The 24,966-nt window shown below is 43.5% G+C and overlaps 1 protein-coding gene across 1 annotated transcript; it reads right to left on the bottom strand.

Moving 5' to 3' along the window:
* Positions 1–1,184: 1,184 nt before the first annotated feature.
* On the bottom strand, positions 1,185–17,380 carry LOC112441481 (glycine N-phenylacetyltransferase-like). The gene is given in 6 exon segments (XM_024975935.2): positions 1,185–2,041; positions 6,682–6,790; positions 6,793–6,852; positions 8,531–8,657; positions 10,762–10,869; positions 16,677–17,380. Coding segments are annotated over 6 exon segments (885 nt in total). The 5' UTR covers positions 16,755–17,380; the 3' UTR covers positions 1,185–1,638.
* Positions 17,381–24,966: the final 7,586 nt, after the last annotated feature.

The raw sequence follows: 24,966 nt of genomic DNA on the forward strand, positions 1-24,966 counted from the left end.
AAAAAGGAGGAAACACAGCAATATATGACAACGTGGATGAAACTTGAGGACTTTATGCTGAGTGAACTAAGCTAGTCCCAGAAGGACATGACTCCCCTTATCTGAGGTATCTAAAGTAATGCTGCTCATGGAAACAAAAAGTGGAGTGGTAGTTAGGAGGAGAGGGAAACAGGATGAGCTGCTTATCATTGAGTATAAAGTATCCACTGTGTAAGATGAAAAAGTTCTAGAGGCCCTCTCTACCATACTGTGTTCACAGATAACAACACTGTCCCATACACTGAAATATTTGTTAAGATCTCATACTATTTTTCAGCTACAGGAAAATAAATACATAAAATTTAAAAGTAGGGGGACAAAGCAGTCAGAGACAAAAAGACATATTGCATTGAGGGAACAACAACAATCGCCCTTGGCTTCTTATCACTACAAAGTTAGAAAGAAGTGCATCAAGAGCAAAAAAAGGCCTCAGGAAAAACATTGAAAAAATTCTACGTTCAGTGAAAATATCCTTCAAAGTAAGCAGGTAATGTACTTTATTACTGGAATCTGTGCTGTTTTATGTTCTCAGTACTCAGGAAATTCCAGTGATATGATGATGATCACAGCTGTGATATAGAAATCCTGTCTTAGATCAGCAGTTTCAGTTCATCTTCCTGAAATGAGGAAGTACTTCTTCCTCAATGTATTGGCTTGGAGAATTTTTTTTTTCTACCACTGATACATCCATCCCCAGTATCTCTCTTCTCCGATAATCATACCCGTGTTACACTAATTCATTAGAGATGTGAGCATATTGTTGTCTTAAAGTTTTGTGCTGTGCTGTGCTTAGTTGCTCAGTTGTGTCTGACTCTCTGCAACCTCATGGACTGTAGCCCACCAGGCTCCTCTGTCCATGGAATTCTCCAGGCAAGAACACTGGAGTGTGGTGCCGTTTTCCCTCCAGGGGATCTTCCCAACCCAGGGATTGGCAGGCGGGTTCTTCACCACTGAGCCACTGGGGGAGCCCCGTATACTCTAGAGAGAAATTCGACAGTGCTGGAAACAGTAGTGGAACACTGGAATAGGGAGTTGCATTCATCCTTTATCGATTATGGGCACTTCCTTACTAGCCATAAGTGTTACAAGAAACTTATGGACCTGTGAAATAAACCAGACAGGAACAGGCATACGGCCAGATGATATCACTTAGACATTTTTTTTAATGTTTCTTCAAAGCATTAACTTTATTCTTCTAATTTATTTCTTAATTGGAGGAAAATTGCCTTACAAAGTTGTGTTGGTTTCTGCTATACAATAGCACAAATCAGCCGTAATTATACATATATCACCTCCCTCTTTATACATGGGGGTCTTAAAAAGAAAAAAAGTTGAACTCATAGAAGCACAGAATAGCGTGGTGGGTGCCAGGGTTGGAATGTGGAGGAAGCAGGAAGGTGTGCAAGACCCAAAGGGAAGTCCGTGGGTGAGCAGTGAGCAGGGACTCTGGGGTTCTGTTGACCGTTCACCGCTCTCCCACCCCAAACAGCCCACGCTGCTTCCCCGCTGATGAAGATTCATTCTTCCTTCCCGCCCAGCCCTCTGCCTCTCTGGCCACATGTCCAGCCCACCCGGCGCTGTCTCAGGTGGAGGCCCACTTTACAGGGGCTCACAGTTCCACTGGTTCCACCCATGGGGGATGGCGATGTGATGCAGGTTGTGACTGACTTTCTGCACGATTTTGTTGGCTTTGTCCGTGTGGTTATACACGGGGATGCCGAGCTGGTCCAGAGCCCGGGTGTGGACAGCCAGCATGTGGGAGATGAGCCCGTGGCCACGGTACTCGGGCAGCGTGGCCCCCATCCGGATCTCTCCCGTCTGGTCCATCAGGGACCAGGAGGCAGGGGTCCCCTCAGGCCCCAGAAGGCAGAAGGTGGGGAAGGCCCGGATACAGCGCTCGATGAACCTCTGGCTCCTCTTGTTGCCACCAAAATGCCAGAATTTATTCACCAAAGCGGCATGGGTAGGATCCATTGATGAGAGCTTAAACATCTCCTGGTTACTATTGACAAGAAGGAAAAAAAAAAAAAACACTCGTAAGTCACACATACTGAGAAGTATTATACATATTGTTTGCCCCCAAATTGTCTTCAGATGATGCATTTGAGAGTGCAGGGAAAGGCACAGATTCTGCAACAAGGCTACCCAGATTCATAATTCAAAAGCTGTGTGATTTCAAACAGGAAACATGCTGTCTCTCTGCCTCCTTCCTTTATAAAGTGAACCTATCAATCGTACCTTCCTCAAAAACTGATAGAAGAGCAATTACACCATAAGGACCCAGGACTTGTGCCTACCCACAGTCAGTTCAGTTCAGTCATTCAGTCATGTCCGATTCTTTGTGACCCCATGAATCGCAGCACACCAGGCCTCCCTGTCCATCACCAACTCTCGGAGTTCACTCAAATTCACGTTCATCGAGTAGGTGATGCCATCCAAACATCTCATCCTCTGTCGTCCCCTTCTCCTCCTGCCCCCAATCCCTCCCAGCATTAGGGTCTTTTCCAATGGGTCAACTCTTCGCATGAGGTGGCCAAAGTACTGGAGTTTCAGCTTTAGCATCAGTCCTTCCAATGAACACCCAGGACTGATCTCCTTTAGGATGGACTGGTTGGATCTCCTTGCAGTCCAAGGGACTCTCAAGAGTCTTCTCCAACACCACACTTCAAAAGCATCAACTCCTCAGCGCTCCGCTTTTTTCACAGTCCAACTCTTACATCCATACACGACCACTGGAAAAACCATAGCCTTGACTAGACGGACCTTTGCTGGCAAAGTAATATCTCTGCTTTTGAATATACTATCTAGGTTGGTCATAACTTTCCCTCCAAGGAGTAAGCGTCTTTTAATTTCATGGCTGCAGTCACCATCTGCAGTTATTTTGGAGCCCAGAAAAATAAAGTCTGACACTGTTTCCACTGTTTCCCCATCTATTTCCCATGAAGTGATGGGACCAGATGCCATGATCTTCGTTTCCTGAATGTTGAGCTTTAAGCCAACTGTTTCACTTTCCTCTTTCACTTTCATCAAGAGGCTTTTGAGTTCCTCTTCACTTTCTGCCATAAGGGTGGTGTCATCTGCATATCTGAGGTTATTGATATTTCTCCCAGCAATCTTGATTCCAGCTTGTGCTTCTTCCAACCCAGTGTTTCTCATTATGTACTCTGCATATAAGTTAAATAAGCAGATTGACAATATACAGCCTTGACATACTCCTTTTCCTACTTGGAACCAGTCTGTTTTCCATGTCCAGTTCTAACTGTTGCTTCCTGACCTGCATATAGATTTCTCAAGAGGCAGGTCAGGTGGTCTGGTATTCCCATCTCTTTCAGAAGTTTCCACAGTTTATTGCGATCCACACAGTCAAAGGCTTTGGCATAGTCAATAAAGCAGAAATAGATGTTTTTCTGGAACTCTCTTGCTTTTACTATGATCCAGTGGATGTTGACAATTTGATCTCTAGTTCCTCTGCCTTTTATAAAACCAGCTTGAACATTTGGAAGTTCACGGTTCATGTACTGCTGAAGCCTGCCTTGAAGAATTTTGAGCATTACTTTACTAACGTGTGAGATGAGTGCAACTGTGTGGTAATTTGAGCATTCTTTGGCATTGCCTTTCTTTTGGATTGGAATGAAAACTGACTTTTTCCAGTCCTGTGGCCACTGCTGAGTTTTCCAAATTTGCTGGCATATTGAGTGCAGCACTTTCACAGCATCCTCTTTCAGGATTTGAAATAGCTCAATGGAATTCCATCACCTCTACGACCTTTGTTCGTAGTGATGCTTTCTAAGGCCCACTTGACTTCACATTCCAGGATGTCTGGCTCTAGGTGCATGATCACACCATTGTGATTATCTTGGTCGTGAAGATCTTTTTGTGTTTTTGTGTATTCTTGCCACCTCTTCTTAATATCTTCTGCTTCTGTTAGGTCCATACCATTTCTGTCCTTTATTGAGCCCATCTTTGCATGAAATGTTCCCTTGGTATCTCTAATTTTCTTGAAGAAATCTCTAGTCTTTCCCATTCTGTTGTTTTCCTCTATTTCTTTGCATTGTTCACTAAGGCAGGCTTTCTTATCTCTTCTTGCTATTCTTTGGAACTCTGCATTCAGATGCTTATATCTTTCCTTTTCTCCTTTCTCTTTCACTTCTCTTCTTTTCACAGCTATCTGTAAGTCCTCCCCAGACAGCCATTTTGCTTTTTTGCATTTCTTTTCCTTAGGGATGGGCTTGATCCCTGTCTCCTGTACAATGTCACGAACCTCCATCCATTGTTCATCAGGCACTCTACCTATCAGATCTAGTCCCTTAAATCTATTTCTCACTTCCACTGTATAATCATAAGGGATTTGATTTAGGTCATACCTGAATGGTCTTGTGGTTTTCCCCACTTTCTTCAATTTCAGTCTGAATTTGGCAATAATGAGTTCATGGTCTGAGCCACAGTCAGCTCCTGGTCTTGTTTTTGCTGACTGTATAGAGCTTCTCCATCTTTGGCTGCAAAGAATACAATCAGTCTGATTTCGGTGTTGACCATCTGGTGATGTCCATGTATAGAGTCTTCTCTTGTGTTGTTGGAAGAGAGTGTTATGACCAGTGCATTCTCTTGGCAAAACTCTATTAGCCTTTGCCCTGCTTCATTCCATCCTCCAAGGCCAAATTTGCCTGTTACACCAGTCAGAAGTATCTAAAAGTTAAGTACGATTGCTGTCGGCAAAGCAGCGACTCAGCATTTAATGAGGGAATTGATAAGAGTGCATTTTACCCATAAGAAAACTAGGTTAACAGAAAATAGATGAGTGCCCCAAAGCACATGCTAGCAACTGTGGGTAAAGCCAGAGCTTAGGAATCATGGAATCGTAGAATGTTGTTGTCAGAGGGTCCTTGGCCACTATGGGAACTGAAGTCCAGAGAAGGGGTGTGATGTAGAGTGCAGGCAGCCCCAGAAGCACAGAACACTGAGCCTGAAGTCGTCTTCAGGCTGTAAAGGGCTTTGGAAAGGGTCTCGAGATGGGGAACTAGGAGATCTGTACTCAAGCCCATCACACCCTTAACTATCCACGTGACCTGAACAAGGTATATCATCATCCAAGCCTGTTTCTGTCAGGAAAATAGGGATAATGTCTCCAATCTTGTCTACCTCTGAGGTGGACAACAGAATCAAATGAGACTATAGATGTGGAGGCATTTTCAGGTGTTCGTGGGATGTTGCTCAGTCGCTAAGTCATGTCCACCGCCTTAGTGCCTCCATGGACTGTAGCACGCCAGGCTCCTCCGTCCTCCACCGTCTCCTGGAGTTTGCTAAAATTCAAGTCCATTAAGTCAGCGATGCTGTCTAACCATCTCATCCTCTGCCGCCCCTACACCCCTTCATGAATCACAGCCTTGTCATGGCGAAGGGGCTTATGTAACTCAATGAACCTGTGAGCCATGCTGTGCAGAACCAGCCAAAATGGATGGGTCATAGTAAAGAGTTCTGATATAACATGATCCACTAGAGAAGGAAATGGCAACCCACTCTAGTATTCTTGCCTGGAGAACTCCATGGTCAGTGATGTATGATACTGTGAGTAAAACGTTTCCAGTCATTTTAACACACAGAGGACCAGAGGACTAGGCATCTCTGAAGAAATGGCATTTGAGAGTATGAATGACAATAAAGAGACAAGTATATGAAGATCAGAGGGAAGGACATTGTGGGAAGACAAAGTGCAAATGCAACAGCCCAAAGCCATGTGTGGGTACATGAGATCCAGTTGTATAAAGAGGCTCAGAGCCGCTGGTGGGAGTGAGCAAGAGCGACAGGATAAAGTCCGAGGGGGGATGAGTTCCAGGTCTTATAGGACCTTGGAAGGTCATAGAGGAGTTTGACTTTGATTTTATTTTCTTAGGCATTAAATCACTACAGATGGTAACTGCAGCCACACACACACACACAAAACCATTTTCTCATTGGAGGAAAAGCTATGACAAACCTAGACAGCATATTAAAAAACAGAGATACCACTTTCCTCACAAAGGTCCATCTAGTCAAGGCTATGGTTTTTCCAGTAGTCGTATATGGATGTGAGAGTTGGACTATAAAGAAAGCTGAGAGCTGAAGAATTGATGCTTTTGAACTGTGGTGTTGGAGAACACTCTTGAGAGTCCCTTGGATTGCAAGGAGATCCAATCAGTCCATCGTAAAGGAAAGCAGTCCTGAATATTCATTGGAGGGACTGATGCTGAAACTCCAATACTTTGGCCACTTAATGTGAGGAGCTGACTCATTGGAAAAGACTCTGATGCTGGGAAAGATTGAGGGCAGGGGGACAAGGGGACGATAGAGGATGAAATGGTTAGATAGCGTCACCGACTCAATGGACATAAGTTCAGCAAACTCCTGGAGATTGTGAAGGACAGGGAAGCTTGGTGTGCTGTATGTAGTCTGTGGAGCTGCAAAAAGTCAGACATGATTTAGCGACTGAACAACAACAGCAAGCTGAGAAACCTCAGTGGCTCTTCGGCAGGTGAATGGATGTAACCCACATCACACTCTAAAAGCATCGCTCTGGAAATGAATTGCGGGGAGCCAAGAGTGAATATGGGGAGAGAAGTTGGGAGGCTACTGCAATGGTGAAAGAGCATCTTTTTTCAAACTCACATGGCTTTGGGTGCGCCATATCCAACAGGTAAGTTCTTTGTCTCTGGCAGGGAAGGAAGAAGTTTCCTTGCTGTCTCCGGCATCACATAGAGAATGCACTGTGTGTGCTGACCTTAACAAGTTTAGTGGCTGCAAGATTCTGTATCACCTCATTCAGACTGGACTGTGAACCTAGAGAAGGGTAAAGTTAGGGGAGAAGTAACTGCCCTTGTAGATGCTTCTGGAAGGTTCCCAGCAAACTCATCCAGGATTGAAAGTCAGCAACTTTGCTTCTGGTGTTGCAAGCGACCATGTGACCATGGCCTCATCACTGCCTCAACCTATTTGCTCTTACCCAATACAGAGATAACACTAGAAATACTGTGGAATCGAGGACACGTGGCATTCAAAAAATCGTAGCAAAACTTGGGCTTCCTTGGTTGTCCAGTGGTTAAGAATGCGCCTGCCAATGCAGAGGTCATGGGTTCGGTCCCTGATCCAGGCAGATGCCTTGGAGGGCCTAAGCCTGTGTGGTGCAGCTTCTGAAGCCCGCTTTCTTAGAACTTGTGGTCCACAACAAGAGGACCCACGGCAACGAGAAGCCCACACACCACAACGAAGAGCAGCCCCTACTTGCTGCAACTAGAGAAAGCCTGCGGGCAGCAACAAAGACCCAGCACAGCCCAAGTAAATTAAAAAAAAAAAATAGTAGCCAACCTTCGACATGCCCTGGTGTTGGTCTAATACCACATTTAATCCTTACATTAACCATATGTATTGCATGCATGCTCAGTCATGTGCAACTCCTTGCAACCACACGGACCACAGCCTGCCAGGCTCCTCTGTTCATGGGATTCTCCAGGCAAGATTACTGGAGTGGGTTGCCTCCTCCAGGGGGATCTTCCCAACCCAGGGATCGAACCCACATCTCCTGCATCGGCAGGCAGTTTCTCTACCACTGTGCCCCTTGGGAAGCCCAGACGCAAGTTTCAGGCACTTCTATTATCTTCATTGTTTATATGTGAGGGGACTGAAAAATAGATATGTTACATTACTTGCTCAAGACCACGAAGCAAATAGTAGGCGGAACAGGGATGTCACCCAAGGGAGTCTGATTCCAAAAGTGACAGCTTTTCCTGTGACTGGGGATGTGTCTATGGCACAAGGACTTATCATTCCAATTGTGGCTCAGTGGCAAAGAGCCCACCTGCCAGTGCAGGAGACACAAGAGCCACAGGTTCGATCCCTGGGTCAGGAGGATCCCCTGGAGAAGGAAATGCAACCCGCTCCAGTATTCTTGCCTGGAAAATCTCATGGACAGAGGAGCCTGGTGGGCTGCAGTCCTTGAGGTTGCAGAGTTGGACACAGTTTAGCAACTAAACAACAAACAGCAAGAAGGCCAGAGGGAGCTCTGCTCTCACACCCAGTCACCCTAAGGGACCTTCAATATGTATGCAAAACATATCAGGAATCCTCATCTAAAAAGAACTTACATTTCGACCCAGAGGGAGGGTATGGGGAGGGAGGAGGGAGGAGGGCTCAGGATGGGGAACACAGGTATACCTGTGGCGGATTCATTTCGATATTTGGCAAAACAAATACAATACTGTAAATTTTAAAAATAAAATAAAATTTAAAAAAAGAACTTACATTTCTCACATGTTCTTAAAAGAACCCTTTAGTTTGCAATGTTTGAATTCAACTCCACTGAAGAGATGGTGTTGGCTGACACAGGGTGTCACCATCAAGCTGAGTGTCTGGGGTCTAGTAGGAAATACTGATTGTAGGGGATGAACTCAGGATAAAGTGACACTCCAGGTATAGATATGAGCAGTCCCCTCAGTGGGCAGATCCCAGATCTCTTACGTACTTTGGATCTGCAAATGTTGTTTCCAGTTGATGACATCTGATGTGGCAAGGGACTCTTGACAGTTGTTGAGATCCTTGGAATAGATTTGGTAGGTGTTGGTATAATGATCAAAGTCATCTGCCATCTCCTGTGTGGTTGGGTAATATAAATAAATCAAACTGATCATATGCAGTGATTGGAACACTTGTTTGGTATTTCAGTATACAGTGCTATTTGACAAACTAAGTATCGCTGTTCTTCTTGATGTGCTATCATCATTTCTGAATCATTTTCACCATACAACTAAGTCATGGATTTAATGAATGATTCCACTTACAAGTAAGAAAAGCTTGATGAAGGTATTTTTCTGCTGCATGACAATTTCAAATCAACCAAACACTTACCAGTTTAGAGTGCATTCTTCAGTGATTTTACAATCCTCAGGAGAAAGAACGAAATCTTGTTAAAGACAAGCTTCAGTTGCAAGAGTAAATGTTACTCTGTTTCAAAGAGTCTTAGAACAAATGGATTATGAGGACAATATTGAAATGGACACAGGTAACCTTGCATTAGAATTCTCACATGTGATAAAGCTGTGCAGAATGAAGACCCAGAATGCCTTAAAAATGTAAACTGCAAAGCACTGTTTAAAAAATAATTCATATTTCCAAAAAAGCTAAAACAAAATTTGCTCAAAAACATTGTCTCAACATTAACAAATAAAAGATGAAGAGATTATTTTGAAGCTGAAGGAAGAAATCAAAGAACAACTACCCAACAAGGGCAGAATAGCTGGAAATTGTTGCCCAGAAATGCCCTTCCCATTAATACCACGAACAATCTGGTTTTTAAAGATTGTATTAAAAAGTGAATATTATCCCCTTTTTAGATTTCAATAACTAAAGTATCTTTACTTTTGTATTCTGTTTAATTTGGTACTTAAAAAAAAATCACTATACATTTAAATTTTACTTCCAAATAATTCATCAATTGATATTATACAGTTACATATTTTTGATGTGGGAACTTTTATACTTCATTTTCAATATGCTTAGAAGGAAAGTTACGACCAACCGCGATAGCATATTCAAAAGCAGAGACATTATATTGCCAACAAAGGTCCGTCTAGTCAAGGCTATGGTTTTTCCTGTGGTCATGTATGGATGTGAGAGTTGGACTGTGAAGAAGGCTGAGCACCGAAGAATTGATGCTTTTGAACTGTGGTGTTGGAGAAGACTCTTGAGAGTCCCTTGGACTGCAAGGAGATCCAACCAGTCCATTCTGAAGGAGATCAGCCCTGGGATTTCTTTGGAAGCAATGATGCTAAAGCTGAAACTCCAGTACTTTGGCCACTTCATGCGAAGAGTTGACTCACTGAAAAAGACTCTGATGCTGGGAGGGATTGGGGGCAAGAGGAGAAGGGGACGACAGAGGATGAGATGGCTGGATGGCATCACTGACTCGATGGATGTCAATCTCAGTGAACTCCGGGAGTTGGTGATGGACAGGGAGGCCTGGCGTGCTGCAATTCACGGGGTCCCAAAGAGTCGGACACGACTGAGCGACTCATCTGATCTGATCTGATAACGTATTTATATTTGAAACAGATTAACAACTTAGTCTGAGTGATTTTTAAAAGTCTAGTACTGAAAATATATTCCCAAATACAAGCATCATAATCTGTTCCTTTTATTTCCCTAATGTTATCATTGGAGTAGGAAATGGCAACCCACTCCAGCGTTCTTTCCTGGAGAATCCCATGGTCAGAGGAGCCCAGTGAGCTGCTGTCCATGGGGTCGCAGAGAGTCAGACTTGACCAAAGTGGCTTCGCACACAATGTTGTCATGTTTACCTTCACACATGTTGGGGTGTTCCTTTCTCTGCTTAGAACGCAACCTCTGTTCTTGTCAACCTGTTAAAAACCTATTACTCTTCAAAATTCCCTTTTGGCAAAACGTCTTCCGTGAAAGCTCTCTGGTCCTTGCCCTGCATCCTGACCTCTGTAGCCTAACCGTCTCTTGGCCAGCGCTCCTCCTGTTTCTCCGATATTTACTGTGCCTTGTCACACCTCGCTGCATTTGCTTTGCTTGTCTGCTTCTCTCCAGACTCTGAGGCTCTTGAGCACAGGTGCCTGTTCGCTGTCACTGCATTTCGCTTCTGTATCCACAGGGTCTCCCACATTGCCAGGCACCTGGTGGGCGCATAGCGAATGCAAACACAGATGCACATTCATTCTGCCCCTGGCCCCTTACCTGCTCCTGAGGGCGGATGACCACGGTCTTAAAATCAGGCCACTTGTCCACCAGGGCCTTTAGATTGAATGGGTTTCCCTGGTTCATGTGGAAGACGACCCCGTAAACCTGCCGTATCCCGAGAAAGTGAGAGGGTCAGCTTATCAGGAAGCGATGGTGAAGCGCCCTGTTTGATCAGGACAAGGCTTATTTCTGTGAAATTAGGTTAAGTACCTAATATGCCTTTATTTTGGCCTTCAGGTTCTACTTTACTACTCCAAATGGAAATAGACTTTGGGGTCAAACTGTGAGAACATTATACTGTGTGCGTGTGTGTTAGTCGCTCAGTCGTGTCTAGCTGTTTTTGACCCCATGGACTGTAGCCCGCCAGGCTCCTCTGTCCATGGGATTCTCCAGGCAAGAATACTGGAGTGGGTTGCCATTTCCTTCTCCAGGGGATCTTCCCAACCCAGGAATAGAACCCAGACCTCTGCCTTGAAGGCAGATTCTTTACTGTCTGAGCCACCAGGGAAGATCAAAAATTTTATTAGTATATTTTAAAATCCAGGTAAATAAAATGAATAAATTAAAATCATCTACTAACACGTTGTAGAATTTAGTGTTATATCTTTCCATTTTATTCCATTTATTTACACACACACATAGTTTTCAGGGTTCCCTGATGGCTCAGTCAGGGAAACTAAAGAAACTGCCTGCAACGCAAGAGACCCGGGTTCAATCCCTGGGTCAGGAAAATCCCCTGGAGAAGGGAATGGCAACCCACTCCAGTATTCTTGCCTGGAAAATTCCATGGACAGAGAAGCCTGGTGGGCTACAGTCCATGAGGTCACAAAGAGTTGGACACGACTGAGTGACTAACACACACACATACAGTTCTTAAACATGAAATTAATTACCTAATACATATTAACTTAACATCTGTCCCCCTCACATACACATACACACTATACTATGAGCTTGTTTCCACATCAATAAACAGAAATCTATACAATCATTTTTAATGGCTGCATAACATCCATTACATGGAAGGACTACTTCAACTTTACTGTCTGCTGGTCATTTCAGCGTTTTCTTATTTTTAACAGTTTATTTTTCAATGAACATTGCTTTTGCATAAACCTTTGCAAATATGTCTGATATTACAAATTCTAGAAGGGGAATTTCTGGGTCAAACACCAACTGTTGTTTAAATATTCTATATTTCTTGCACACATCTCCGAATCACTTTCCATAAAGGTTAAATGAATTCCCCTCTATGTAAAAAGTAGAGACAAAGCATGCTGTTAACAACACAAGCTTTGGTGGCCAAGGTCCAAGGGCAACACTTATTGGGCAATTTTTTTAATCTTTGCAACCTCCGGTTCAAACATTGGTGTCCTCAAAACATTGAAGAGGCTGAGAAAGAGATTGTCCAAACTGGAATGAGCCACGTGGTTGTGGGGAGAGGAAAAACAGCAATCCATACAAGGGTGGACCTTAGGACCTAGATGCATTGAAACAAGATGCCTTAGCAGAAGGCATGGAAGAATGCCAAAGACCAGGGCCCAAGGAAATGGTGACTATTTCAGTGACAAAGGACCACCTCTCACCCCGTGCTTCCCTACTCTTGCCATGAAATGTTAATGTCAGACTAAGGCAAAAGAGGAAGAGGCAAACTTTGACTTTGTTTTCCAAACTTTGACTTTACTGAGTTTTTATAAATTAAATTTCTGCCATTAGCAGATGCTCAATATAGAAATTAAATGCAGTTTTAAGGAAAATAAAATACATGCTTTTCCACATGACGTTTAGAACCAGTGGCATTTATATACACATTTCTGTGCCCGTGATAGTGTCATTTAACCGGAACATAGTGACTCAGGCAGCCACTGCAAAGGGAAGGGACTGAAGCTCACAGGTGAGCTACACCCACTTAGTTTCCTCTGCTTGGGAGATAGGTGGGCAGTCCTTCAGGCTGCAGTACTCAGATTTTTCTCTCACCTGAGACTTATTAGCAACTAGTCAATGAGTTTTAGGTCATACATTTGTAACAAGGATAAATTTTACAGATAACCTAGATTTCTGCTTATGGGGAAAAAGCTATGTCATCAAAGAATCAGGTGAGTAGAGAGGAAAAGAACCTCATTAAAACTGAGGATCTCATATTGAGAGTCACTTTGCCTTACAGTAGAGTTGGGCTAAGACTAGTCGTGCCAAGAATTTTCTCCAAAAAGTTGAGATCCACTTAACACAAAAAGTAAATAACAATTCAAACCCCAGACATAGAGCATAAAAGAAAACAATTAACTTGAAAAATTTTCCAAGTAGACTTGGAAAAATTTTCCAGTAAAGACAAAAATTATTCAGGCACCTAACTGATTTAGTTCCTTCTCCTCCTCCTCCTGAAAAAATACTTTTGAGGTTATACTGAATACATGGTGTAGTTCCTGATATTTGGCAAGTGTTATGGCACCCTACTCCAGTACTCTTGCCTGGAAAATCCCATGGACGGAGGAGCCTGGTAGGCTGCAGTCCATGGGGTCACTAAAAGTCGGACACAACTGAGTGACTTCACTTTTCACTCTCATGCATTGGAGAAGGAAATGGCAACCCACTCCAGTGTTCTTGCCTGGAGAATCCAAGAGACTGGGGAGCCTGGTGGGCTGCCGTCTACGGGGTCGCACAGAGTCGGACACGACTGAAGCGACTTGCAACAGCAGCAGCAGCAGCAAGAAATATTGGCTATTAATTTTATCATATCTTAGTTAACCCTCCAAACATCTCTGCAAGGTAATGATAACCCTGCTTAGGGCTTCCCTGGTGTTTCAACTGATGAAATATCTGCCTGCAAAGTGGGAGACCTGCATGTGATCCCTGGGTTGGGAAGATTCCTTGGAGAAGGGAATGGCAACCCATTCCAGTATTCTTGCCTGCAGAATCCCATGGACTGCAGGGGCTGGCAGGCTACAGTCCATGGTCTCAAAGAGTCAGATACAGCTGAGCGACTCACACACACACAACCCTGTTCAAGGTTGAGGAGTGTCTACCAAGAGTATTTACTTTCTGGTTTTACTCATTTTACATGCAAGAGCACTGAGATTTTTGCAGTGTTACCCAGAAAACAATGAATTTGTGGGATCAAAGCCGTCTGACTCCTGACCTTGTTCCTCTCAAGAGCTCCCTGCCCTACCCCTCAGTGTAGCGTGCCTCTGGCTACACTAAGCGCCCGTGGCACAGCCTACACACGACCCCTAAACAAGGTGACAGGGCACCAAGGAGAAGACGCGTTCGGCGCTTTGCCACCCCGTGGACTATAGAGTTCATGGGATTCTCCAGGCCAGAATACTGGAGTGAGTAGCCGTTCCCTTCTCCAGGGGATTGTCCCAACCCAGGGATGGAACCCAGGTCTCCTGCACTGCAGGTGGATTCTTTACCAGCTGGGCCACAAGGGAAGCTCCCCCCAAACCCCCGGCCAAAAAGGGATATAATATGATGCTATTCCTTTCAGGTTTCCCATCAGCATGATCAGTATAATTAACTCTACTAAATTCTACATCATATTCATGCTGCCCTGAGAAGTCTGGAGCTGTGATTCATCACTGAAAGGAAAAGCGTTTATTTTCCAGACAAGCCCTGTATGCTAACAGAGTTTATACTTAAGGGTTTTTGTTGTTGTTGTCTATTGTTTTTGTCTATCTTATAAATTCCAATTGTCCATTGCGAGTACACAGAAAACCAATTTTTGTATTTTGTGTATTCACCCTAAGGCCTTTGCTAAACCTAGTTGTACATCTAGGAGCTTTGGGATTTTGGTAGATTCCTTAAGATTTTTCTCATTAGACAATTATACCATCTGTGAATAAACACTATTTTATTTTTTTCCAATATGTATTTCTCTTATTTCTTTTTCTTGTCTTATTGTGCTGATTAGGATATCTAGTACCATTCCCACCGGGAGTGGTGGGAATGAATATCTTTCCCTTGCTACTGACCTTAGCAAGAATACTAAATCTTTCACTATTTAGATTAATCTTAGGCATAGATTTTTCCAGTACACGTTTTATCAGGTTGAAGAAATTCCTTCCTATTTCGAGTTTGCTGAGAGTTTTATTTTTATCAGAAATATTACATTCTGTCAAACATTTTTCTGCATCTACTGAGAGAAGATCTATGGCTTTTCTCCAGTCTGTTGACAACAGTGAATTGAACTGATTGATTTCTGAATGTTGAATCTGCCTTGCCTTTCCAAGATGAACTTCCCTTGGTTATGATGTATTATCCTCTTGATATGTTGATGGATTTGACTTGATATTATTTTGTTAATGGATATCTCTGTTCACAGAGAGTATTGTTCTGTAGTTCTCGTTTTGGTGTCAGGGTAATTCTGGACTCATAAAATGATTTGGGAAGTGTTTTCTCCTCTGCTCTATTCTGCAAGGGTTTTTGTGGAAGTGATATTTTTTCCTTACGTGTGTGGTAGAAATTGCCACTGACAATATCTGAGCATGGAATTTTCTTTGTTGGAAGGTTTTAAACTACAAAGTCAATTTCTCCAATGGATAGAGGGCAATTCAGGTTGCATATTTCTTCTTCAGTGACCTTTGGTAATTCATGCTTTTCACAGAATATACAAAGTGAAACGTATGGACTTAGTATTGAAAATCGTTCTCACTGGAAGTGCCAAGTCTTAACTAGTGGGCTGCCAGAGAAGTCCCTAGACTGTTATTCTTTTTTAGTATAAGCACTTAATGCTATCTGTTTCTCGGTTATCAACTGCTTTAGTTGCATCCCAAAGCTTTTCATACCTTGTATTGTTATTTTCATTCAACTAAAATGTTTTCTAATTTTCCTTGTAATTTTAAACATGACTTATTTAGAAGTGTGTTGTATACTTTTAGAAATTCAGGTATTTTCCAGCTATCTTTCAGGGCTTTTTTTTTTTAGTTTAATTCTATATTGCTCAAGAACGTACTTGCTATACTTCAATTCTTCTAAAATTTTAAAAAATATGGTCTATTTTGCTAAACATTCCATGTGCACTTGAAAATAGCATGTACCCTGCCATGGTTGTGGGAAGTATTCTATAAATGTCAGTTTATTCAAGTTGGTTCATAGTATTTCATATACAATAAGTTCACATATGTATTTATAGGTTTTCTGCTTATTCTACAAATCACTGAGCGAGAAGTGCTGAGCTCTTCACGCCTGTGTCCTTCCAGATTTCTTCTCTCAGTTTTCTCAGTTTGTGTCTCATGTCCTTTGAGCCTCTGTTGCCAGGCGTATGCATTTCAGGTTTTCTTACATCTTCTCGGTGAATTGATTCCTTTATCATAATAGTGGCAGTCTTTATCTCTAGTAATAGCCTATTCCCTTTGTAATATATATTACTGCAAGGAAAACACTTCCACTTCTCTACGGTACAAGATCATTCGTTAAACACAATTTCTGTCTCATTCAAAGTTAAACATAATCCTTGGGGTTTGACGAAAAAACAGAATTTGACCAATTATTAATTACAAAGAAGAACCATAATGGATAACTTTTCACCAGGCACTTGATTCTTTGCTAAGAATAAACATCGACTTTGCCAATTCTGGAAAAAAAAAAAACAAACTTCCAGAGTTACATAACATGAGCTGAAGGGCACGAGGGAAAGCTTTGGCATCATCACACAACAAAGATCACAATGGGTTCAAATCATAGCCCTGCCACTCACCACCGGCATGATCTTGGTCAAGTCATATGACTGAGCCTGCCTTTCTCCTTTGGTTCTACAGACATGACATAGCTGCCTTGCAGATAGGTGAGGTAAACCAAACGAGCAGCCAGGTGGGTGAGCTTGGCACAGAGTAGTGCTCAGGGATTCCTTGTTCTCTTTCCCACCTTCCCTCAAGCTGTCCCTAGCCCTTTCCCCCTTAAGAATGCTCCACTCTCACCTTTAAGGACTCGGGGAGACTCTTCCTCAAGGATTTCTCTAACATCTGCAGCAGTTGTGGGCCTTGTAAATGGAACATCTTGGCAGGTCCCTTAACCTAAGAGAGGATCGACAGACAAGGAATGAGAAGTGCTGGAAGACACACAAAGATGCCCAAGTCCCTGTTTCCTGGGAAACAGCAATGGTTAAAAAGCAAAACAGAACAACAAACCCGCCACTCCCTTCGTGTTTCTGAGTGTCTTCCTGCAAGGAACTGCCCTTCTCCCATTGGGCTTAAGACTCACCGTGACCCTCACGTTGTCTGTGACAAGGCCAGGTACTAATCCTTCAAACTCCCCATCTTCAACAGCTCATAGAAGTCAAGATAAAAAAAACTTCAAACAAACAAAAAGCCAAACAATCCCATAAAAGGGCATAAGAACTGGATTCTTTCTGTTTACTCTCCCTTCCTACATGGTTAGGTGGACGGTTTATCCCGGCTTAACAATCGCAACAAAGTGTTCTAACAGCTTAACAAAGATTAAAGCTTGACAAAACGTTAATCCGTCTTCTCTCCTGCACCCAGTCCTCTGGCTGTGATCCACCCTCAGCCCAAGCCAACACTGGCATTCAGAATGATCCTCCATGAAACTTTGCTGACTCCTTTCCATGAAACAACCCCTTTCTGCCTGACCTTTCAGATGTTTGTAGATCTTACTGTCTCAGAGTTCTTCTGTTGAAATAATACCTGCCGGGAGCCGGCATATTGCATATTGAGTGCATATTGCGTATTGCGTGCAGCACTTTCCACAGCATCATCTTTCAGGATCTGGAATAGCTCAACTAGAATTCTATCACTGCCGGGAGCCAGCGCGAGGCACTCCGCCCATGGCAATGGTCATGAGGAAGGAGGCTCGGCATACACAAAGGCAGGATCGAGCCTCAGGAGTCCCCCTGGAAATTCTTGAGCATCTACCCCCAAAACCAGAGTCTGCCTACTTTCTGCTTTGTGCTCTCACCTACACCTCTGACTTTACAGGGGGCTGTCCCCCACTACCTCTCTCTGAAAAAACAGTTAGCTTACAGCTCCAGTTAATAATTCCTGGGTGTGACAGTGTTTCAACCTACAAACTCCTTTGGATATCCTCTAGCCTGCCTGAATAGGTTTTTCTGGCCACATGTGATTGTTCAGAGCCTCCCAACTGTGAGAGGCAGGAGATGTTCTAAACTGTCTAAACACAGATCCTATGAGTAGTTAAAAGATTGATTAGAAATTGTATTGGTGAAGGGTTTTTCACTTATTGGGCCAATGTTTGCTACTAAGTCTCCATACTCCTTACCCACTGTGTCCTTGGCAGTGTATTGATTGATATAATGTGTGTATAGAAATGTAAGTAGTAGCCTCAATGTTTGTAACCTTGGACCCTTGAGTTAATTCTTTTCTTGATTGAGCCCACCTCACCTTTGCCCTATAGGAATGCAGCTTTGTCCAATGCTTTTTTGGAGGCTGGTGCCTGACTTTGGAATAATCACCTTTAGCGAAAAATAAGTTTCTTAAAATGTTAACAGGCCTCCTGGCCAGAAGATGATGTAAATCACCTGAAATTTTGAATATGATAAGTTTGAAAGCCTGGCTTTGATTAGGACCAGGAACTGCTGTCCTTGCATGACTCCACCCCTTCGCCCATTATCCTCTATGCATAACTTAAGGTATAAAAACTACTTTGGAAAATAAAGTGCGGGCCTTGTTCACCGAAACTTGGTCTCCCCATGTCGCTCTCTCTCTCACTCTGGCTGAGTCTCCATCTGGAGCGCGGAACCCACCATGCTTGCTAATTATGCCTGGGCATATTATGTCTAAGATCCGACCTGGGAGACCTCAGTGTCTCCTCTCCTTCGGGAGAACGGAAGGATACCTGCGGCCTATGTAAGTGGTGCAAACTTCTTGTCTTGAAGTTTTATTGGTCTCCGGGGTAAACCAAGCTACTGAGCCTCTTTTCTCCACTGAATTCTCCTACTGAGCTCTCCTCATTCTATTACTCTTTATATCTTTGGTAAATATTTAAATAAATAGGTCGCCTACGCCGTCTCTCCTTCGAATACCCTGGATCAGCCGGGGCTGGACTCCGGCAAATACCCTCTTCCTATTTCAGCACTCCTTTTCCCTCTTGAAATAATCCTTTCAAATAAAGTCTCTCCTTACCAAAGTCTGGCTTTGATTTTTTATTTAATGGTATTTTGGTATAGTTTCATTATAATTTAAATAGACTTTTGTGACTAGCCTGGAAACCTAAGTATTGCTTTATTCATCTATGCAGTCATTCACTTATTAATCACTCAATAAGTGTTAATATTTATTGAGAACTTAATGTATTCAACAAATGAGGTATCATCTCAGCCAGGCTGAACTACATTTCCCAGAATTCCCTTCCCTTTATGTTTCCACTTAGGGTGGACCACAGAGATTCTCTGGTAGCTCAGCTGATAAAGAATCCGTCTGCAATGCAGGAGACCCCAGTTTGATTCCTGGGTTGGGAAGATTCCCTGGAGAAGGGATAGACTACCCACTCTAGTATTCTTGGGCATCCCTGGTGGCTCAGTTGGTAACAAATCCACCTGCAATGCAGGAGACCTGGGTTCGATCCCTGGGTTGGGAAGATCCTCTGGAGGAAGGCATGGCAACCCACTCCAGTATTCTTGCCTGGAGAATCCCCATAGACAGAGGTGCCTGGCAGGCTACAGTCCATGGGGTCACAAAGACTTGGACACGACTGAGCGACTAAGCACAGCACAGCACGGAGAGATTCCTATGGAAAACCTGGTTGCTGTTGTTCAGTTGCTCAGTTGTGTCCGACTCTTTGTGACCCAATGGACTGCAGCATGCCGGGTTTCCCTGTCCCTCACTATCTCCTGGAGTTTGCTCAAACTCAAGTCCATTGAGTCGGTGATGCCATCCAACCATCTCATCCTCTGTTGCCTCCTTCTCCTCCTGCCCTCAATATTTCCCAGTGGAAAACCTGGAGAGCAAAATTAAAGCAGCGGCCATTTTGCAGCTAACCTCAGGGATTCCCAGGTGATAAAGAATCCACCTGCTAATGCAGGAGACTCCGGAGATGTTGGTTCGATCCCTGGGTCAGGAAGATCCCTTGGAGGAGGAAATAGCAACCACTCCAGTATTTCTGCAGGAAAATCCCATGGACAGAGGAGCCTGGCAGGTTGCACAAAGTTGGACGTGGCACAGTAACTCAAAATATAAGGTAGTAGCTGGGCTGGAAGTGCTTCTCTGTCCCCTGCGTCTACCTTCAGCCTGTCTGTCACCTGGGACAGGGGAATATTAACCCCTTAATGGTTTGCAAATGTTTTCTCCTATTCCATAGATTGTTCATTTTGTTGATTCTTTTGCTGTGCAGAAATTTTTAGTTTGATATAGCCCCAGTTGTTTATTCTCTGCTTTCAATACTTGAGCTTTTGTTGTCATATCCAAAACAATCATTGCCAAGACCACGGTCAACTTTCCCCCCACTCCCCCACACCATGTTTTCTTCTAAGAGTTTTATGATTTCAGGTCTTAATACATTTAAGCCTTTAATCCATTCTAGGTTAATTTTCTGAAGTGGTCTTTGTATCTTGATTGTAGCTGCTGTGGGCAGTCACTGAGGCTGGTAGGAATCACTTAAGTCCTGTAAATAGATGTCTTCTTTACTACAAGGTGAAGTGTGCTAGTCTCCTCTGTTGTCCTTCTTTTCCACACAAGACCACAGAATATTTCTTTAACTCAGTATCTGATTTAACAAGTCTGGACTGTCTTCATTTTATTTAGGCCCTAATTCCAGAAGACCTTCAAAATCCAGCTTTTGTTCCCATTTCAAAGTCTTACTCAAATTTCCCTTTTCTCTCTATTGACTCCCTTTAGTTCCTCAGTCCCAAAGGAACAGATCACTCTTTGTTCTGTACCCCCCAAAGATTATGTACACATTTCAATCAAAACTTGTTACAGCCCATTACAGTTTGCCCTCTAGGTTATCAGTCCTCTGGGCAGGATCTTAAATCATTTATTCTATTATTCTCAGTGTTTATTACACTGTTGGGCACACAGTAAAAACTCAATGTTTATTGATTTAATGTATGACATGCTTGCATAAACACAATCATCTCTTTAATCACTCTGCTTACCAAGGGAAAAGACTCATTCTTTCATTCAACAGGTGTCAGTAGAAGAACCAACTACATTCTGGGCTTGGGCATTTCTACCAGATGTTTCTTTGAAAAAAAGGCTCAGACCAGAATAGAAGTACCTGTGCCATATCTTGGAAAATATCAAGACAGTAGAACTGTATCATTTCTAAACATTAATCAGACATCGCATCTGTGCTAAGCTGCTTCAGTTGTGTCCAACTCTTGCAACCCTTATGGACTGTAGCCCACCAGGCTCCTCTGTCCATGGGATTCTCTAAGCAAGAATACTGGAGTGGGTTGCCATGCCCTCCCCCAGGGGATCTTCCTGATTCAGGGATTGAACTCCTGTCTCATGTCTCCTGCATTAGCAAGCGGGCTCTTTATCATTCATGCCACCTGGGAAGCCCATTCACACATTAGCTAGGAGCATTTCACAAAAAGATTGCACGAGAATAAGAAAAGTTGAATTTGATGCCAGATTACTGGGATAGAATACTAAAGTTCTGACAAGCACATTTGGGAAAACTTTTTGCACTCGCATATATGCACACACACACACAAAATGAACACAAATGTGATGTTCAATAAATGCAGTTGACTAAAACTGAGGAGATTTGTTTTAGGGGGGTGACAGCCTTGATAACAGCCAAAGTCCTGGGAAGCACAGTTTGAAACCTTTGGCAAATCCATTCCAGTACTGGGAATTTATCCAAAGAAGACAGCTCAAATGAAGGAAAATACTCTGAAAAAGTTTGAAAGGAATACAATATTAACTCCCAGGCATGTACAGGACACAATCTCAGTGTCTTGCTACACATATAATTCATGTAAATATCATCTATCGTTCCTTTACTACTCTAAAACCCATTTTCACATGAAGGTTATATGTTGCCATGTGAGAAAGTCTTCAAGATGAACATGAAAAGAGGGACATGACACTGCAAAAATAACTAGAGGCCTTCTTGTGTGCATATTCACATAAATCACAGACGATAAAAATTTAGAAGGAAACACCAAATTATATAGGAGCATTACAACTGAGATTTTAAAAATTACATTTCTTTTTTACGGTTTTAAATTAATATTAATCTCATCTGGATTGTAGTCTGTTGACTACAGTCTACCTCATCTTTTGGAAACTTTAAGAAGGGCACTTAATTTCCCTGGCCATCATTTATCCAAGGGGGCCGGGGGTGGGGGGGGATCTGACTACCATATAACGTTTCTAGGGAATTGAATGAGATCGTGTTTGCATGGTATGTCTACAAACTGTTCCATAAATATCACCCAAACCCACATACTTCTTCCCAGAAGCTGTTACCTTTTCTGGCACGCCAGCTGTTAACAAGAAGTTTCCAAATCACGCCACATTTACGTACCAATTCAGAACAAAAGCCTGTCCTTATCCAGGGAAAAATTTTTACAGAATCAGGACACTACCCCGTACATGGTACATTCCTGATACAGATTTCTCAAAGGGAACCACTTCCTTTTCGCCTGGCATAACTCTCAGCACTCATAAATTCTTATCGGCATCCAACAGCAACATTTTGGTTCATCCGCTTCAGTGAGGAGACATGGGCTGAGGCGTCTCAGAGCAGTGATCCTCCTTGGCTCTCACCTGTAACACTGTCTTCCCACTCAGTTTCTGCAGAGATCCCCCCCACACCCCCACACCCTCCACACCCCCCCACATCCCCAGAAATAAGAGGCAGAAGATCATTCCAGAAGATGACATGTATCTTCTGGCTACTGTGGTCTTGAAAAGTGTGCTTATTGGTCTGATCCCCAACCTGCTGAGCTGAGAGTCTTAACTGAACACACGCACCAAGCTGCGCTTCGGCGGCTGGGTGTGGGGAGTCCCTCCTCCCAGGTCCCGTGTTTGGCAGAGTGCCCCCCTGAGGCTCGTTTTTTTCCAGAGGTCTGAGCTGCTTTCTGATCCCACGGGTCCTTCCAATCCCCCCAGTCCTCAGCAACTCTGAACTGTGAGATCCTGGAGGCAGGGTCTCTACAGGCAACGCCTGCTGCGCTCTCTCCATTTTCATGAATACCTGCCGCAAAGCAAGAGAGGGCGACTGTTTGAACTTGATGTAGAGAATCAGAGCTCTTTTGTTAACCATAAGAAATTACGAACTTGGAAAGACTTAAAGGGCCTAGAAAGTACCCCACCCCCCACCCTCACCTTTAGGATAAGTTCGGTAAACCTCAAATGGAAGAAACAGAAGGAGAACCACTCCCCAGACATATCATAATTAAACGATTAAAAATCCCAGATAGACAGATAACCTTAAAGGAAGCCACAGGAAAAGCACGTGTGACATGTAAGGGAACAGAGGTGCACACAGTGGCTGGCTTTCAGAAGGTGCACGAGGTCGGGAAGACAGTGGTGTCAGTGAGTCCAGTCTTACACTGCTTGCAGCTCGGTAGTCTAGTAAATCAAGAGACGACAGTCCTGGCAAGGAACGGTGACTATTCAAACGCCAGCAGGCCAAAACGACAGCTGGCTTGCGTCCCAGAGAACCGTCTTGGCTGAACTAGAACTCAGGCTTCTTTTCTACTTAAAGGGGAGGGATTAAAATCAAACATTTCCTAGTTTGGGTCAGCCTCTGGATGGGACCTGTTCATTTCTTCCTTCCTACAGTGATTCGCAGGTGGGTCTGGTCATGACGTTTCCTGTGAGCTTAACAAAAGTATTTTAGCTTGAAGCTCCTTATCTGGGAGGCAGAGATAATAGGGAATTATGCAGATTATACATAATACCCATCTCTCATTCCCAGAGATACAATTTAAGCTTAAAGGTAGTACTGTTTTAGTGAGTAACTTGTAGTAGAATACAAAGGTTCTTCCCTGTTAGGTTTCTCCACTGTTAATGTTCATTCCACAAACTTGCGGGGAAAAGGATTAAGACCACTCTGGCCATTTCCTGCCAAATGGGGTGATGAATATTTCGTAGAATCTTCAGTCAGTGGTAAAAATCCTCTTTCCTTTTTTATCTACAGCTGTTTGAATCTGATAAAACCCTTTAGCACTTTGTCCCACCAGCATTACCATCTCTAGGGATGACTTTCCAAGGCTTGAAACAAGGCATGTGAGCACTTGGCTCCATCATGTTGTCACTGTTCTAGCCAGAAATTGCACGGATGCTACTGTGTCAGAGTTGGAGCCAATTTTCTTCATGCAGGTGCTGAATTTCTTAGTGAAGTCCTCGTTTTTCCTGGCTGTAAAGCGGCTCAGTGGGATCTGTCATTATGTCCAGCAACTAGATGTGTCACACCGAGAGTGGAAGCTAGAAGGGCATGCCCAAGGGTCTGCCCATTCGTGGAGATGCCTCTTTCACATTCCCTGGCAGCAACAGCAATCAGGCCAGCATCATCAGTCTTCGATGTCCCATGATCACGTTTCTGATAAGGTCCCTGTGTCCTGGGGCATCAGTGACGGTACTTGATGGTCTCAAATGTCCACAGGGAGATATCAATGGCGATACTTTGCTTGTGTTCAGCTTTCAGTTTGTTCAAGACCCAGGCATCCTCTTCAGAGACGTTCTGTCCAAGTGGGATATGCTTTCACCCACACCGAAAAAAATGTCCACAAATATTAGTGGCTATCTTTTCACAGACCCAGGAGGGAGTGCGGTTGGTAAAGCGGGGAAGACCTCTGTCTCCTTTTCTGGGGTTTCCATGAGCACCATCTGTATAGGCTTAAAGTGCAGTCTGATGGGACTCTGACCCCAAGCTCTTGGTGAAAAACTTCAGGACGAGGTCTATCGCCAGGAAGTTCATCAGCTCATCCCGCACCGTTTTATCCTGGACTCCTGGGGGGAATTAGGCACCTCAAGTCCAAGGGAGCCGTGGGCCTTGTCCTTCCTTACTGTGATCATCTCTACCGTATGAGAGGCTCTCATCTTTTATCATTTTTCTTCTTATGTTTTGGCCTAGGGCAATCACTTCTTCGTGTTGTCTTTCTTGCCGTTAAGGGCATTTTTCCTTCCTCAATAGTGCTTTACCTGTCTCCAGGTTACTTGCCTTTCAGATGTTCAATGCTACCCCCAGGAGAGTGGCATTTGCCTTGCATCTTTCCTCTGCTGTTCCCTGTTGAACGCTTCATAAGCAACACCAACCAACTGAGAAGTATTCATT

Source organism: Bos taurus, chromosome 15 (assembly GCF_002263795.3).
Source record: "Bos taurus isolate L1 Dominette 01449 registration number 42190680 breed Hereford chromosome 15, ARS-UCD2.0, whole genome shotgun sequence".
NCBI lineage: Eukaryota > Metazoa > Chordata > Mammalia > Artiodactyla > Bovidae > Bos > Bos taurus.